Here is an 18546-nt window from a genome sequence, read left to right as displayed (position 1 = left end):
GTTACTTCTGTAGATGAGGAGCTGAGGTGTTTTTTTATTGTTGTTTGTGATGACAGGGAAATAGTGTGACGCTTTTGACGCAAGTGCATAATCCCCGTGCAGAGTTTAAAGTGACGTCTTAGGGGGGAAAAAAAGCTGAATGGTTTTTTCATGAGATTGACAGTTCAGTCTTCAACTTGTTGGCAAATTTGCATTTGTCGCTTTTGTTGGGATTTGATGGATCAGAGACACTTCATCCCCCTCATTTTCTTCAAGGGGTTCGGGATGTTGCTTTTATTTTTCTGACTCTGTTGTAATTCACATCTTTAATGTCTTGGTTATGTTGTTTGATCAAACCCACTTTCTCTTGGTCAGGTTTTCTCCTGAAACCTACTACTGCTTGTTTTGCACTGAGTATCTTCTTGATATCTCCAAGCAATTGCGGGGCTCTCGACCGTCTCCTGCTGCGCACCAGAATACTGCACTGCTTCTCGCTGTAAATAGCTGAGCAGTAGATTTGCGGAAATAGTCCTTTTAGATTTTGTAGTTTACCTGAAAGCATTTTGCTTGAGAAAAGGGAAAATTAGGTAGCCTCATGAGATATCAACCAAAGCATTCACTCACCTCATATTGTCGTGACAACATAAAACGATTTTTCTTACTCAAGACACTGATGTATATTGTTAAAGTGAGCAGAAAGAGATCATATTTTCCCAACACAACTGCAGTACTTTTTATTGCATTATTTTTTATTTCATGTTAACACACATAGTTCTTTTCTAGTTCAGTGGAAACTAAATCTCCACTAAAATTCATAAACTCCTCGCTTAAATATTTTTCCTTTTTTTGGGTGAATTCTCCCCACAGTCCCATATCATATCAGTGTTTCACCTACTCATGTAATGAAATATTTCAGTGCTTTAGAAGCAACATGAACAAGTGTTCCTAACAGGGCTTTTTTGGGTGTCAGCGGTGAGTCTAAACCTTATTTGTCATTAGGCAGCATGAAATCTAAAAATACTTTTTTGCTATATAACAATATTAGTAAGCAAATGACAAGTCAGTCTGCATGTGAGCACTTTATCGTCAGTGTTTTGTTTGTTTCCTTCATATAAAAACAGTCTTTCATGAGACAAAGTAGGAAGCACATTGCATTTCTTCTCTGTTTCTTGTCTTTTTTTGTTTTTCTTTTATCTCAAGCTGAACACCTGGTTAGCCTTTTCACCAGCATATTGCAGTGAGTGAAACACTCCACTTCCTTTTTGCTAGTGTGAACCTCGGAGAATTTCAGGCCTTTTGGGATCTATGGGAGTGTACTACTGTAAGGATGTAGACAGTGCAGTACGGTTATAGGTTTTAAATGAGGCAGGATGACACTGCAAAACAAAATCAATGTCTTTGTTTTCGTGTTGGTCCACAAGAAACATTCATCTTACCTTCTGAGAAAGTTAAGCAGTTCTTTGAAATGCACAGTGTTGGCAGAGTGCAGTTTTATTGGCACTACAGGAAAGCTGTCGCGGTTATCTAAGCAGACAGCAGATTGGTGGAACTACTGAGGTGGATTATGATAAAGAGGAAGCAGCGAGCAGCAGGAGGAAGACACTCGTGAAGATTTTTTTACTCTCTGTGGTCATGGTGTTTCAAACCGGGTGCATTTTGGTCACAGTTGAAAATGAAAATGTATATTTATGTACATATGCCAAGTGTTTTTTTTTTTTTGTTGTTGCTGAGGCCAGTCCCAGTGTGCAGTTTGTTACGGCTTCTCTTGGCAATGTTGTAATGGAAAAAAAAATAATACAAAAATGTGTAACAATAAGTCCTGAAGATGCTCGATCAAAACCAACTGTCATTGTGTCGTGTTCAACATGGACTCTGTTTGAATGTTTCTTTTATTTCTGGGGAACGTCTACTAAAAAGGTCAATAATACCGTTTGTCACTGTTGTACTGTTTCTGTTGAAATATGAATATTGTGTCTTGTATTGTAGGAATCCAGAAAACAAAGTAGCAAAACAAGCAATAATTTACAGTTCTATAATACCGGTATGTGTATTTTCATGTTCTGTACTTATTTCTCAGAGATGGTCTCTGTCTCTTACAGTATCCGCTTCTATTTGTGTAGTATAATAGCCATTTGTTTCACATAGAGAAATACATAAAGACTTATTCTTAAAAGCCACGTTTAGTCTTGTTTATTTTAGGGGCTACACACTTGGGATGCAAATACAGGTACAGGAACAGAATCTCAAGCAAAACTTCCAATGTAGGCTATAAATGTAGCACCTGCTAGATTTATTACACATTATGTTCAGATTGCATGACATATATTGATCTGAAACTAGCCTTTCAAATATTATCATCACATTCAAGTCACAGAGCTAAGAATCCATTTTAAGGTAAATTTATGCAAATTCAGAAGGTTGTTTAGCAACACTTATGGCTGCATTTCCAGAATCTATGCTATAAAAAAAGATTTTAAACTTGTTTGGCTATATTTCCCAGTCCAAGATGGTAGCTGGTAGTGAGCTATATCCCTTTGCTTGGTTTTCACCATGTGAACCAAAATGAAAAGCTGCATTTCAGGTTGTTATCTAGTAAATTATGTTATTTTCCACTATTTTATATTTTCATACAAAACAAAACTTTATAAATGAGCAGAAGAGTCTTTACAGATCGAAATATCACCAAAACTAAGTGTTGATAATCAACCTTGTGTTTAGTTTGTGTTTAGCGCTAATTACTAAATGTTAGCATGCTAAACTAAACTAAGATGGTGAACATTATACCTGCCTAACGTCAGCATGTTAGCATTGTTAGCAATATTGTACCAATGTCCTTATCATCCACTCACCACTTCTTTGCTCTTTTCTTTTCAAAAGATTTCACAATTTAAAACGTCTGAACTCCCATTGGTTTGGTATTGTGTTACACACAGGGCTATAAATACACAGAAAAGCCTTTGTCACCTCAGTGACATGTATTTAAGTCCTGCTTTATAATGCTAGAACAGGACAGTGGTGCTGCCACTTGCACTTTGCACCTCATATTTCCCCCAAGGACCTAACAAACAGTTAATATTCTGTTTGGTCTGAGCCTTGTTTCAATGGTAAAGCTGCTGACAGCAAGGTTGAGTTAATGATTCTTTCAGTGAGCAACACTGGACATGAAATTTTACAACATGAAAGGTGAGGTGACTGTGTGGCAATACAGCCATGACCTACCGTCTGTTGAATTTCACGGCTGCCATTTCCTCGTGTCAGCCATGAAGAAAAGACAGACAATTACTCATGAATCCAGTGACAATAGGTTTCTCTCATCCATTTCCTTCGCACAAGCTGCCAAAACGGTAGCACACTGTCAACCCTGTTTGCAAGTACAGGTTTGCTCACAAAAGGATGAAAAGATATCTATCTGCGTGAATCTTACTATTTTAGCGAGAAGATTTGTTCTTCCTGACCTGTACAAAACACAACATATTTATCATTAAGAAGCAGGTATGCAGAGGATCAAAGGTCGTAAAGGTTACCTGTGTCACAGCTGACGTGCTTCATGGTCTAAAGGTAGAAACAGAAGACGGCTGTCAGTATTTTACAGGTAGAGAGGACTGAGCAGCTGTGAGATGAGGCATCCTCTGTGTCTTCCTCACCATGACACAAAAAGCCCTCTCTTCATGGTGCCGAGAGCGAGGAATTCCTCCTCACAATGCGCCTTACTGTTGGACGTGACGATGCGTGTGCACCTGAGGGGAACAGATCAGGTTAATGTGGCCCTAGTGAGTGTTAATGGGCCCAGTCGCTCCAGATTCCTTTAAAGGTGCTCTCCATAATGACACAGCACAAACTTCTCAAGCAGGAATCTGAAGTGATGCATTAGTTGTGAGACAAGAATATATACAGTGAGTTTTTAGTAAAGCTACTCCTTAAAAGTACACATAGTGGAATCAACAGATACTGTATAATGGGTGTATTCTGACTGAATTCAAACATTTCCCTCAGCTTTTACATCAAAGTCCCCTCAGGCAATAAAGTGATAAATACAGTGAGTGTAAACACTTTTGATGATATTTTTGATTGATTGGCTCGCCCAAAAACACTAGCGCCTACCATGGGGCTCAAAACCTGCCACGAGCATCATGTGACCATGTTCATGGTATGCTTGAATAGAGACCCAAGCTGTGGCAATTGTCACCTTTGGCTCATCCAAGTGTCTGAATCAACCTGAAGTAAAAAACCATCCCCAATGTGGAGCCAGGGGTACGTCATTTTATTTGTGGTCTAGTTTGGCTGTAGTTGCTTATAGACCACTCGAGAGGTTGATATGTCCGAACGTTTCGAATCTGCTCAAACTTAAAAGAGACGCGCCCAACGTGGGGCTCGAACCCACGACCCTGAGATTAAGAGTCTCATGCTCTACCGACTGAGCTAGCCGGGCCCGGATACAACTGATAATGTGTACACTTTTTGTATTTTGGAGGGTGTTACCCAACACGACTGTGATTAAATGGATTGTCGTGACATTTGGTAAATTAAAGACCCAGTGGTCCCTGAGGATAGTCTGGTTTATGACTGACAACATTCAAATCAGCTTCAGCTCTACTTTGTGTGTACTGCTATCAACACGTTAGCATGCTAACATGCTGAACTGATCATCAAGTGGTCATCAAGGTAAAGAACACGCCTGCTAGGCATCATTATGTTAGCATTGTCATTGTGAGCGTGTTAGCATCATGGATGTGGTTAGCATGCTAACATGAGCATTTAGCCACTGTGCCAAAGTAGCTTCACAGAGCTGCTAGCTAGTCTTGAAGCTTGTAGACATCTAGAGAGCAATTAGCTCAATAGGTAGGGAATATAATTTTATTCATCAGGCCATATACAAGAATTCATTTCAAACCACATACCTCATAGATTCAAAATACCATAGCATCATTATTACTACATCATTATTATTACCATTACTTTTATATGAAAAATTGACATAATGGGAAAACCGAACAACTAAAGAGACTAGACCCTGTTTTTACTTCCAGATATGGAGTTCAATAAAAGGAGATTGAGGTCTTATTGCAAATGAAAATGCAAATACTGACCTTATTGTGGAAAAATGTCAAACCACATATACAGGGCAGTATTATCTCTTTGTACCAAGCTCCCCAAAGAAAGAATACTTTGAAAATAACTAAATAATGAACAAATGATGATCCATCATTTCATCTTCAGAAACATCAAACACATTCTGCACACAAGGTGTTTACACCATTTGTACTAGACTGAAACCAACACAATGCCGGGACGCCATTTTGCAAGATGTGTTCTTCTCTATGAAACTTGACCTCCAGCTCTCAGACTTATGTAATGTGGTCTTCCTCCACAGCTGAATGTTGCAGGCCATTGGGTGAAACAGAACAATGTGTGTCTGCCCTAAATGAAGTTTAGTTACACTTTCTCACAAAGGCACAACACTGACTTGCTTTATATTGGTGGGCACCACCTATCCCCAGGAGGTAACATGAGGCGAGAGCCTGACGACTTGTTGGGGAATGACTGCCACGATGGGTGTGTTACAGGAGTTTGTGTGCTACAGCAAGAGTGAGACAGATAGTAGGACAGTGGGGAAGATTATTGCCAGTAGAAATAGTTTTTTTAGTTATTTTTTTAACTTTCACACAAACGTTGCCAAGTGTTTGAATGGAGCTCACTGTTCTGTAATAAAAGAAAAGAAAAGGCTGCTGCATACTGTATTTTCTACAAACACACCTAGCACCCTTTGTACAACTATTCATTCACATAAGTTAATTTTCAACCACACATAAAACGTGTTTGTGCAAAGATGACTGGATTTGTGATAACTTCTGAAACCACATACTCTGTCTACACATGTATCCGGTATATGCACATGCCCAACAGTATAACATATTCCCTGGAGTTCTTCTTTGACAAAATGCACAGAGCCCCACCCTCTGCAGCTCGTGTCCTGTGAGATGCAGCCGGTCTGATTTTGAGAGGCAGTGGTCATGTTGAGAGCAGACAGGCTCTGGAGAGGAGCCGAGCTTTTTGATCAGCGGCCGCGGCACGCCTAAGGGCCAGGCGGAAAGACCTGAAAAACCAGCTGCCTGAGATTATTACTCCCAGCGAGGAGCAGCTCAGGAGCGACGTGAGCAGTCGTGGAGCCTCCTCCTCTTCACTCTCCTCCTCCTCTCCACATAAACACTCTGATTCCCACAGAGACCACACACACACACACACACGCAGGCATCTCTTCTTTTTAAACTCTTTGTTTGTGTCTGTCCCATCTTTTTGTACCTGTGGGACTATCACTTTAGCAGCACCTGGGGCTCACACACTCTTCTACTCCCTTGTGTGTCTCCCTCCCCAGAGCTGCTGTGACTGTCAGCCCTCCACCGGTGGACTATGCCCCCCTCAGTCAGCTGAGGGAGGGGGCTCTGCTCTGCTCAGGCTCCCACCTGGAGAAGGCTTGGGCTGAAATCAAAGAGGAGACGATTAGGTAAGTCACAAGACTTATCGCTTACTGCAGTCTTTCTTCTTGGCAGATTTAGTTTCCTTGTGGTTGAGAAGGATTTTTCAGTGAGTTGATTTTGTCTATCTTTACTGTGACTGTGTGTGTGTGTGAGGGTTTCTCTCAGACAACGCGGCGGGATAGCAGGTGAGTCTCGGGAGAAAGGGAATAGCTCACATTCCAGCTCTCAGATTTAGAAATCTACTGTTACTGTTGAACCAGTGGAACTTCCCAGCAGTATCTGCCTGTGTATCTCTTATTGATAACTGACCGTTTGATGGAACGGCTTCACTTATCCTCTCATCAGTTGCCGCTACGTTGTAGGAAAATATGACTGTTGTTTGTACAGTGCTGCTGCGCTATATCACAGCTCACCTGTGTTCATTTTCATGTAATGTAAGAGGCGTGGTGATGGTGATCGACGCAGTTTTGACTTTTTTATAAACATGTAGCTGATTAGGGGAGTTGTCTGTGTAGTTCTAAGAATAAAAAGGTTACCTGTTCTTCTAGCGTGTTTTCACTCTTCTCATTAAATCAGGCTGCAGTCATTCCTATAGAGGTTATTGACTATGTTTGCATAGCAGCTGCACCTTACCAGCTTGAGTTGACATTAGGCTTTGGATCACTTGGGATAGTAGCCAGTTTCATTTTTTAACATTTATTTATTGGCCTACAGTAGTTAAAAAATTTGACTTTGAGAAATAAGAGTTCAAAGACAAAATTAGCCCCCAGAAGAGCATAAAAAGAACAAAAGTAAATCAGGCTGCAAAATACAATCAACAGGCTTTTCTCTCCATCCATGTTGCACAATATGATATCCACCCATTTTAATTATGGCATTATGAATACATGAATGCTGTCATAATGAGGCTGTAACCAGATCACAAACTGTCCAGCCTAAGAAGCTGAAATGAACTGATTTTCGCATGAAAAAGACAATTATCTTCGGTCTGGCTCTGTAGACGATAAGCACTAGTGCTATTGTGTGTGCTTTCTTCTGTTATCATTTACAACTCCGATAAGCATTGTTTGAAAATATGCTTTATTATCCAGCCTTAGAAAGCATACTATACATACCAGCAAGCAACATTTTAGATAAAAAAGAAAATACAATGCAAAGAGTCTTAATCTGCACCACTTTCTTGAAATGAGCCGGATTATGAAGTTCCAATGACAATTAGAAATCTTTAATAATTAAGGGGCTTTAAATGTAAAACAAAGAGAAGAAACCCAACTCTTTTACGTTACTTTATTCTGACTAACATGATGTTAGTGTTAGTCATTTAATGTGGTAAAGTATTAGTCATATTGTTGGATTATAATACTCATGGGAAATCAGAATATCCTGGTTGGAAAATTAAAACCTAGACTATTCGAGGTTTCTGTCATGGTAGTATCTATATTAAAGGAGATTAATTAATTAAAATAGTGTCCTCGTGACACAATGGTAACAATAGTTGTCTTTGGTTGACTCACATTGATGACCTTTACTGACTGACTAATTTTTAAGTACAAATTAATATGTCACAGTTTGACGCCTTAACATTTGCACTGAGAGTAGCTGTCACATTTTAAAGGCTCTCAAAGTGGTAAACAAACCACCTGAACACTCGATATACTCAGAAGCCAGTGTAGCTTCTCATCCATATCTGACCATGAATCAAGAATGATGATGAACTGATTTAACTGCCACAAATATCAGTGAACGCCTTCCACTTCATTCCTTTTCACCTAAACAGACGCTCACCAGCCTGTTTTGAACTCCGCCAGCTTAGACAATGACTGGATCAATCAAAGCCTTTTCAAGTGCATTGACAAGAATAATGGCTTGTTTGTGCCATCACACCGCAGCACTTCATGCTTTTTGTAACCACATGAACAATACATTGTGGGCTAAGAAGCTGTTGTGCAAACCCACTGCACCCTTAGTGACAGAGGAGTTTTCTGTTTTAACCCTTTTGTGTGCTTTTTAATATGAATATTTTGTCCAAAAAATCCTACTTTTTCTAACCCAGTATGGTACTCAGATGATAGTTGCACTTGAAAATGTACACCTTTCCCCACCATGATTTCTTGATATTTCAGGCACAATGCAGCCTGCCAAAGACTGGCTGTCAAAACTCACTCTCACACTAGCTGAAACACAATCATGATATAGTACCTCTTTACTACACACATCTTTTTTAATTAGCTAGTTGTTAAATTTCCATCATTTACGTCAGTAACAGGCCACCAACGCTGTGCCAAAGACCTGTCAGCACTGTTGCAAATCCCTCTGTGACTGATGGAGGTTGATAAAAGTCATAGTTAAATCCCTCTTTAGTGTGACATCTGGAAAACAAATAGTGTGGGAAATGTACATCTGACGTGATACAGATGACCTCTCCGCTATGTGCCTGCTCCTCCAGGGAAGCTGAACTAATAGCTCCACCTGTGTCTTATTAACCTGCTTCAAATTGACTGCTCAAATATTGACTCTGACCGTCATTTGATGAAGGTCATGCTTTGAATGTGTTTATGAGTGTGTGCGCAGGAGCCTTTGTTATACTCGATGCGTGGATGGACACGTGTAGAGGGGGAAAAAAGTTGAGCCAGTCAACAGCTTCGTCTGGTTCTTCCTCATATATAAAAAAGAGGAAACTAAATTGTTCCTGTTCTGCATTGAGAGTCGGCTCTCTGACCAGAGCAATAAATGATTTGTTTACTGAGGGTGGAAGAAAGGATATTGAATCTGCAGTGTGAGCGAATAGCTACAATTTGTGGAACAACAAACAAAGTATTATTACAGCAAGAAGAAGACTGGCCAATGAGAGTGTAGATCCTGACGTCAGAACAAAGGGGTCTGATTAGTTGTTACAAATTCCTTTGCCTAAAAACATAAAAAAAAGATCCCTCAAGTCTGCATATTGATTATATAGTTGACTTTAGTTGGCATCACAGGAAGAAGATCCTGGGTCCAAATCTCCATTCTTGTAGGGTTCATGTGGATTTGAACTACTTTCAAGCCATTGTCCTTCACCAAACCACTGGCCTTTACTGGCACTCACATTTCCCTTCTGCCATTGAGACAATAAAGGATGCATTTTTAATGTTCATGGCATTTCTAATCCGTGGCTAACTATGTTGATCAGTTGATTATACTGTTTGGTTAGCTAGCTATGTAGCAGCTGATGTGATTTTGAATGCTGGTTAGCATAGCTTAGCACAAAGACCGGAAGAAGGGGAAAACAGTTAGCCTGTTCAAAGCTAACAAAATGTTCCTACCAACACCTCTGAAGTTCACTAATCAACACGTTAAAAGTCTTTGTTTAATCTGTAAAAAAAAAAAAAACATGTAAAAGTGTAAAAACATCAGTTCTGCATTTTATTGGGGGTTATTTGTTGGACTGTGATCTGAGTAGTTGCCAGGCACTCGGCGGAGACACATTTTTTAAGGGTTGGAGTTGAATGCAGCGGTAACATTTCATGTGTTAAAACGTAGTTAGCCAATAACTAACTACATTAGATGTTTAAAAGGAACATCTTTCAAGTATGTATTAATTAGCTTATGTTCATGCGTGACACTTTTGGCAACGAGTGCTGCTCAGAGCTGTTACGGTATGTGCTATTTAGGCAGCGCCTCGTGTTTAGGAGTAAGTCAGGTAGGATGGAGGACGGAGGGTGGGGAGCAGCACAAGGGTTAGTACGAGGCTTATTAACTGAAGGTGTTTCCTCAGCTGAAGGCTCTCCCATTCATGACGTGACCTCTGCCACACCAAACCGACACCTAAACCTAGCCTGCAATCATCAGATGTATTACCCACTTCTGTCAACACACCCCATTCTGTGAGAGTTGACTCACCCACCCACTGATGAGACACCGGCATGTGCCAGGGCTGCAGTTGGCAGCGCTAGTCCATCTCTGTACATGCCATTAAGAGGCTGAATTAATGAAATATTTAGTCCAACATTTTGTTTTAGTTTAGCAGTTTCATGTTGACAGATAATGAAGTTTAGTTTTTCTGGAACACGTTCAGGCCGTGAAAACCAATTTCCCTCCTGGGACAATAAAGACTATCTTTTTATGTTTATGTTTACCCTGTTGCGCTTGTTGTCCTTGTTTTTAGCTGTATGTCTGTTTCTGTGTATGTACATTGAGAGCAACGAAAAACTGGAGTCAAATCATACCTGGCCAATTAAGCTGATTCGGATTCGGATCTATCATACCCTCAACTCTTCTTGATCAAAGCTGGTTCACATAATCCCCGGCAGAATCATGTTGCCCTGGCCAAGACAGTTTTTGTTTGGAGATAGCAGTGATGCCCACACAAAACACGAGATGAGCAGCTCAAAGTCAAGCTCAGGTTAGCTCGATTGATCTAATCAAAACTGCCCTTTTAATGTTAGTTTCCAGCTGGTGTTTTGTCTTTATAGGATAGTGATGTGTATTATTTGATACTAATCATAAAAATAGTCTTTTCAGACAATGATATGTAGTACAAAGTTGCCACGTATGCAATGTTCCAGGTAAACAACTAGCAGACGTTGGGGCCCCATAAAGATAAGATGCATTGTTGTTTAGACGAGATCTTCCTTGGTATGTGAAAGGTTATCTCTGAGAGGTTAAGGTACGTGAAACATCATTCTGAGAGGTTTCTTTTCCTGACCCCTAGATAGGGAACGGAAGTTTACAGACTCGTGTGTTATAGTAGGACCCCATGCATGTCTAAAGGTATAAAAGACGAGCTTGAACAGTGTTCGGGGCAGCAGTACTGATTTGGCTACGGGTGCTGTCCAGGCTAAGATGCGCATGCCTGTTGATCCTGATCTTTGATGCAAATAAAGAATATTATGTGAAAAGTCAGTATCAGCGGAGTTTCCTTCCATCATCGAATCATCGCCTACATCTGGGGAATGAAGAAGAAATTAACAACAATAGCTTCTTCTGTCATCCTTTTATACATCACTAAAGGTTTGGCAGAAGTTATGATAAATACCTTCTTGTAGTAAGAAAGATTTCTAGTTGTATAAGAGTTGATCAATCAGCAAATTAACTGCACCTCTCTTCATGTGACATGACTGTGTTACAAGATGATTGAATATTGTCCCAGCTGTACTGGTTTTTGCTGCCATAAATATAAACAAAACTGTATCTGTATGAAAACCAGTTTGTTACCTGAAGTAAAACTTCAGAAATTCATATTAATAACTTAATTAATTTAATTATCATACCTTATTAAACAGCGCCTTGGGCTAAATATATCTATGCAAAGTGCCATCAATGAAATTCGCAGGTACAATATTGTCCACCAGAATTATAATATTGTGAACAATAGGAATCTTTTGCATGTACAGTTATCAGAACAAGGGTACAAAGTCCATCTTGTCTTTACACAACTGAATCAGGTGCACTTTATGTAGTACATTGATGTTTTTATCTTGTTTTTATTGTATTTATTGTTTCATTCTAGCATCCATCTTTGTGTTTGTTTGGATTTTATGTTTAAATGCTACATTTAGCTTTATATATTCAGATTTACTGTACATTTACTGTAAACATCTGACCGTGACTACAAATTCTGGTAAAAAGGCTGATAACTGCACTGTAAATAGAAGAAGTACAAATAAATATACATAATTTACTGTCCGTACTGTGCAAAGCCCTTTAAGGCAAATTTGTGCTTTATAAATATATTAACTTGACTGCTAGTTACGTAACCTTTCCAGCATTAGCTGCATACTGTATCCTCCACCATGTTACCAAAGCAATGGTGTTTCCAGCCTTATACAGCATCAGCTATCCACTTATCAGAAACTGTCACCACTGCAAACAGCAACATGATATATGTCATTACTAATCTCAAGGCTTAATAGTGTGTCAACACTGGGAGAGGTGGTTGTACAATGTTTGCTGTTGAGCAGGAAGCAGGATAAGACGTACAGTACACACAAGTATCGAGTACTACATCCAAGTCTCTGTTTGTAACAGCCTGTATTAAAAATTCTGATTTGGTTTTTCATCACATCTCAGTGAGAAAGAGTTAAAGTCCTAGTTTGTGGAACATTTTCTACAAATTTTTACCCTGTTGCAGGAAAGTGCTCTCTGTCTCTGTACATTGTGTCACATGCACGGGGTTGTAAATGGTTCTTTCACAATGCCTCCAGGATATGCACAGCTTGGAGGCGAAATGTAAACTTTTACACTCCATTAATGGTTAAGACACAAGTCACTGTATTTGTCCATACATTACATGCTGAAACACAGCATCCAGATATCAAAAAGGAGCCAAGAATCTAATCTCAGTGAATTGAAGTTGTTAAAGTACATTTTGAGTGTAAAATAAATATCAAAAATCATTAAAAAGTTTTTTTTTACTACATCCATCCAGACTCATATAATACATGTAGTGAATACTTGGAAGGAATTGAAGGTATAAAGTGTATTTTTTTGGCTAAATGGAAGTCATCCAGTGTTGTGCTAGTTATTGTTTACTGATTGTGTCGTCCCAGTCACAACATGTGTGTGAAATCAGGAATCGCCCCAAAAAAAACATTTTGAGGTCACAATGACCTTTGACCTCCGAATCAAAAGTGTCACCTATTCAGTGTCTGACCAACTGGGAAATATGGTCACAGTCTCCCCTTCTGTTCCTGAGTTACAGTGTTGAATAATGGCCAAAAAAAGGATTTTTCCAGGATGTTATGATGTCACAGTGAAGTTGACCTTTGACCTTTTAAAAAATGCCATCACTTCCTTGTGTATCCCATTGAACATCTGCGTGAATAATTATTAATTAATTAACACATCAATTCTTGAGTTCTGGCCAAAAATGTGTTCATTGGTCATTTTGAGGTCACAGTGACCTTTGACCACCAAATTCATTTGACCATCAAATCAGTTCATCCAAGTTGACATTTGTGCCAAATTTGAAGAAATTAACCTTTAAGACGTTCCTGAGATAGCGCATTCACGAGAATGGGACGGACAGACCAGGCAGGCCAGGCATAAAAACATGTTCAGAATGAAGGAAAGCATGTTTTTCAAAGAACTAACTGTCGAGCGTTGGATGAGAAGATGAGTGGCATCAATCTTCTCATCTAACACTTGGCAAGAAAGCGAAAAAGCGTATTTTCCAAAATGTCAAACCTTGAACACTGGCAGTATCTGTGGCAGGAAATAATTAGGCTACTGTAAGTGTGTGTGTGTGTAATAGAGAGGAGAAAGTGTGTCAGCTCGTTCAGCAGCCAGGTGTTCTTCAGAAAGCCGCTGAACTCAACCCTTTTTCATTTATGATAACAGGTTCTTTGTAACGGCACCAGCTACATACCTGAACTGTAACAGTGAAGTTCGTAATCTTTTATTCTATTACAGCTATCTGTGTGTTTTGTATGTGGGCTCGTAACAGCAGCACTACTGTATCTCTATCATTCCTTATTATTCCTCTCATTAGGTGGTACTTAATCATGTTCAGCGGCATCTTCACAGGCAGTGTTACTATAGAAATAAAGGCTTCGCATACTTTCTTTTGAATTTGAATGGAGTCAATAGAGTAGTCAATCAAATCAATCAAACTCAGAGAGGAAAGACAGCGAGGGATGGTGGGTGTTGTGTGTGCCTGGGCGGTTCTTCCTTGTGCCAGGGGTTTCCAGCTTAGCTGATGCAAATTTTGCCCGCTTGAAGCACCAGCTCTGATTGTGCTGCTGTGCTTCGCTCCCAGCAGACGCAGTGCAACGTCACTCTTAACTCACGTCTTAATTGTAACAATGTTTTTTGTTCTCTCTCCATCTGTCCTCTATAATTAAAAGGTTTTCTTCCAAAATGAGACGTCCAGCACATTTGTAAAGCCTCTCTGACAGTTTAACAAAATAATGATACGTTAACAGGCTGGATGATTTTAGGGTTAGTCATTGAAGTATTAAAACAAAAGTGAATAAGCAGAAAAAGATAACTGACCGCACGTTCAGAATACAAAAGAATAGTGGATTGTATCCAAAACATAAAGAAATATGCTTTTAGATACAAATCAGGTTGTATAGTTAAAGATGATCATGATGATGATGGCAGCTTTTCTAATTAATGACCACATCTCTGAGTCACGCTTGACTCATTATCTACTCTTTATATTACGTCACACTGCACGATAAGAGGATGAGGAACTCCCATGATGACGCACCATAAAGGTGGAAGTATGAGTGACATTTCTCAAACAAAGTCTCAGTTGAAAATATTGCAATAAACTTCCATCTAATGGTCATTTATTTGATTTATTTTATGGAACTTGAAAACAAACAAAGCGACTGCAGGTGTAATTAGTTTGCATGGGTTTCTATCTCTGAGCATGCGAAGGCGTACTATCTCGACTCGGGGGAAGTATCGGTTACAGGGGACAGCCCTGACCTACAGCTGTGTGTGGATTGTTTCCTGAACACTGTCAGGGATCCTCCGAAACGACAGAGGATCTCCTCGTGACACACAACAATTGCAACACAGCAGATTAGATCAAGATTACAGTGTGTTAAGATCGATGAAAACACAATGAAGCTGGCCTGAATGTCTGCAACATTGCAATATGCATTGTTGCAAGATGTTTGAGAGAACACAAACACATCTTTATATCAGGACATGTTCATCGTGATTCTATTATAGGCATCATTTGAACAATATGACTGAATTTAAGATACATTTTAAGGAGATTGTGCTGCCTAATTACACCTGCAAGTTTTCTGCGAAGGGACTAAAGCACAGGAAAGATGTTTTTGATCGAGTCATCAGGGTTACACATGGATCTATTGTCAACAAATGTTGTAAAGCTTTAGCAGACAATGACGTGTGAACCTGCTGTGTGAAAGCCAGCTGATATACAAAGTTGTTCAATCATGTCTTTCCAATCAGTTTTAGGTTTGAGAGGTTTGTCATTGCATGCATGATGAGTGATGTATGCATTAGCACATGTGTAAAAAAAAAAAAATAAAGTATACAGCATAAGCTGTATTTAAAAAGATCTTAGTGATAGTCATCTGGCCAGCACGTCAGCCCTGTGGTAGTTGGCACTGATTAGTACTTAATACACAATGTTCTGATGAGGATCCTCATTCCTGTGGTTTTCATTGAATCATTGATGCACTGGTTCCACTTCCTCTGCTATGCCAACTATCCACTGTTTATAACACCAACCTTTTAATCTCCAAATCTCATATTCTTCCCTTCATTCTAGTGCGACTGTGGCCAAAACGGTTTTATCCTTAAAATTTATTTCCCACATTTTTTTTATTGTTTGTTTGTGTGTCTGTGCAGGTTATTGCTGAAGATGCAAGCCTCAACTGTCTCGTCTGTGACCAACACTACAGTACCTTCAAACACAACCACCATCACAAAGTCCAAAGAACAAGTGCTCATCCAGAGTAAGGATATCTCAAGTGTTTGTTTGTTCTCTTAAACTGGATATCGGTAAAACTCACCCTTGTTGTGGACACCATCAGATCTTAGAGTGTCCCCTATGGCAGAGATTAAAATCCAAAAATATATGATAAGTGAAGCCTCATGAATAACAAGCTATTGCATCATGCAGTCTAATCTAGATGGTTTGTACGGGAGTGGCACCCATGCATTTAATAGGAAATATTTGCCATGTTCTGTTTGCCTGTGAGTGATGCCGTTGCTAAGCTACTACACACTGCTTCTGGGGGATACACACAAAATAAGTTGCACTGCATGGAGCGGAGGGAATGTGTAAAATGTAACATGCAAATTTTGGAAGAGAAACACGACTGAAAAACAACCTTTACAACTACATGTTAATCGTCCATTCCTCCCGTCTGTGTGTCTCTCAGGTTCTGGGGCGATGATCGCTGTTATTGTCATAGGCATCATAATCATTCTCGCCATTCTCCTGATCATCCTGAAGACGTACAACAGGTTAGGCTGCATTCCTGTTTGACAGGACAATTCCTTTATAATGAATGTCACGAGCCTCGAAGCATACAGTCTCTTGCTATTTTTATCCACTTCAAGGAGGACCAGACACCTGCTGCTGTTTTTAATCTCTTTTATCAGGCTTCTTCTGTGAGATTATGTAGACTAATAAAAACAATCACGCATATCAACATATTCTTACAGTTCACAGCCGTTTTAGCTTGTGTGTCCATGAGTTGGATATATGTGACCAGTGATGACTTCTGCATGATGTTCCCTTCTTAGATTGTTATTTTTTTTATCATTTTTAGAGGCCTGAGGAGGAAAAACTATCCAGTATTACACAATAATTTCAATATTCCCCTCTGAAGTATTAGTATAAAGTAGTATAAAATGGAAACATTAATTACAGTATTTGAGTAAAGGTACTTTCCGCCACTGCCAACCTGAGGGTTGCGGCCCCCCAAAGGGTCGTACCATAAATCTGAGGGGTCATAAGATAATGACTGAGATAGAGGAGAGAGAGAGAACATATGTCTTCTACACAAAATTTGCTGAATTGTTTCTTACTTTCCTATAATAAATTATTTTTCTAGGCCCTAAAGGCCCTAAGGTTTTTCAAATGAAACAATTCAAGAAGGGAAAATACCTTTGGATAAACTGCTCTTAACTAATAGACATATTGAACTTGGTATGCAAAGTCATATGTAGACATTGCTTCATTTTATGTGGACATAAGTAAAATAATAGTAAAGTGTGGGTTCTTTTATTCATCCTTTTCTTTCTTATTTGTTTTTATATTAGAAGGCTTGAGGGAATATCTGCCATGTGTCTATGTAACTGTTGAGTACCCCTTATATAAACATCACATGCCAACTTGCTAATAAGTATGTGAGTGAAGTGAGTTTTTTTAATAACATCCTGGTTTAATTGTTTCCAGGCGGACTCATGTATCCAGAGTCCTGGGTGCCAGCGGCGGCTCCAAACCTCGTGCGAAGATGTCACAATCCACAATTCAGAGCAGTATGCCGCTGAACACCATGGGAGTCAGCTCTGTGTCGGGCAGCGTCACCAATTCAAACCCAACTTCAGACAGAGTGGAGCTGAACAGCGTGGAGGGAAACCACATAGAGCAGTTCAGCACCACCAGTGGATCCACTGCGATCACCATACATGACGCGCCATCGTCAGGAAACACATAGCATGTGGTCTAGTCTCACAACAGGCATTGACTGATGTGTTGCCTTCATCCGTGACCGCATACTGTGTGCTGACTGAATCCTGTGGAAACTCAAGCCGTGACGTTAGTGTTGTCACCGTCAATCTCCACCAACTGAGCCACCGCTAGGGACTACATGGATAACAAGATGTCCTTTTGGTGTACAAAAATATACAACATGAACAAATTGGTACCATAAACAGACACAATGGATTGCATGAAGGATGTTGCATGACGGAAAACTGAGACTTTCTTGTGAAGAATTTTTTGTCTACACTCAGTGTTCAGAGTATAGATGCCATATGTTTCTTACTGTTTGTACCTTTTGCAGATGTCCCATTACTACTAATACAATGAAGAAAATGTATAGTAAAGACTGTAATGGCTTGACAACATTGCTCTTGTAATCAAGTGTGTACATTTCTGTATTAAAGAGGACCACATAGGTTCATGAGTAAATGTAGAATTAGTATAAACTTCAGAGAAGACAAAGACAGTATGAAAGAAGCGAACTCAGTGTGTAATGGGTACCAGTATGTTTGAGGTAAATATGTTGATATTGCAGATTTTTCAATATTCCCTAATAAATCTGGTTGACCTTGTCTTCTGATCACAGATTCTCTCATATTAGTTTTTGTTTAAGAAATCTATAAAATGTTAGTGTATTCTTTTTTTTTTACCTTGCATAACGAAGAGACCACAGAGATATTTCGTGAGACATCTTGGTGTCAGCCTAACACACTAATGTAAGTCCTTTTTAGTTTGACGCCAAAGGATTTTGCACTTTATTTTTCATTGCTCCCGGTATTTGTATTTTTGTTTGTGGTTCTTTACATGAAATGAGAGGAAAATAAAATCTAATATTTCTTATTGTGGCTGACCTGTCTTGTCATTTGTACAGAGACAAAATAATATGAAGTTGAAAGGAAGTTTGAAATCATG

The 18546-nt window shown here is 39.4% G+C and overlaps 1 protein-coding gene and 1 non-coding gene across 2 annotated transcripts; one reads left to right on the top strand and one right to left on the bottom strand.

The window, feature by feature from the left end:
* Positions 1–4335: 4335 nt before the first annotated feature.
* trnak-cuu (transfer RNA lysine (anticodon CUU)) lies at positions 4336–4408 on the bottom strand. Its single transcript has one exon. It is a non-coding gene; the product is annotated as a tRNA-Lys (tRNA).
* A 1954-nt stretch (positions 4409–6362) lies between these two features.
* ncmap (non-compact myelin associated protein) lies at positions 6363–18162 on the top strand. The gene is made up of 4 exons (XM_070921110.1): positions 6363–6481; positions 15768–15874; positions 16304–16388; positions 17326–18162. Exons 2-4 carry the CDS (start codon positions 15781–15783, stop codon positions 17585–17587), a joined length of 441 nt encoding a protein of 146 aa, XP_070777211.1. The 5' UTR covers positions 6363–6481; positions 15768–15780; the 3' UTR covers positions 17588–18162.
* The last annotated feature ends 384 nt before the right edge of the window (positions 18163–18546 follow it).

Source organism: Enoplosus armatus, chromosome 15 (genome assembly GCF_043641665.1).
Source record: "Enoplosus armatus isolate fEnoArm2 chromosome 15, fEnoArm2.hap1, whole genome shotgun sequence".
NCBI lineage: Eukaryota > Metazoa > Chordata > Actinopteri > Centrarchiformes > Enoplosidae > Enoplosus > Enoplosus armatus.
Note: the sequence above shows the minus strand (reverse complement) of the source record. Positions and strands in the feature narration are given on the sequence as shown.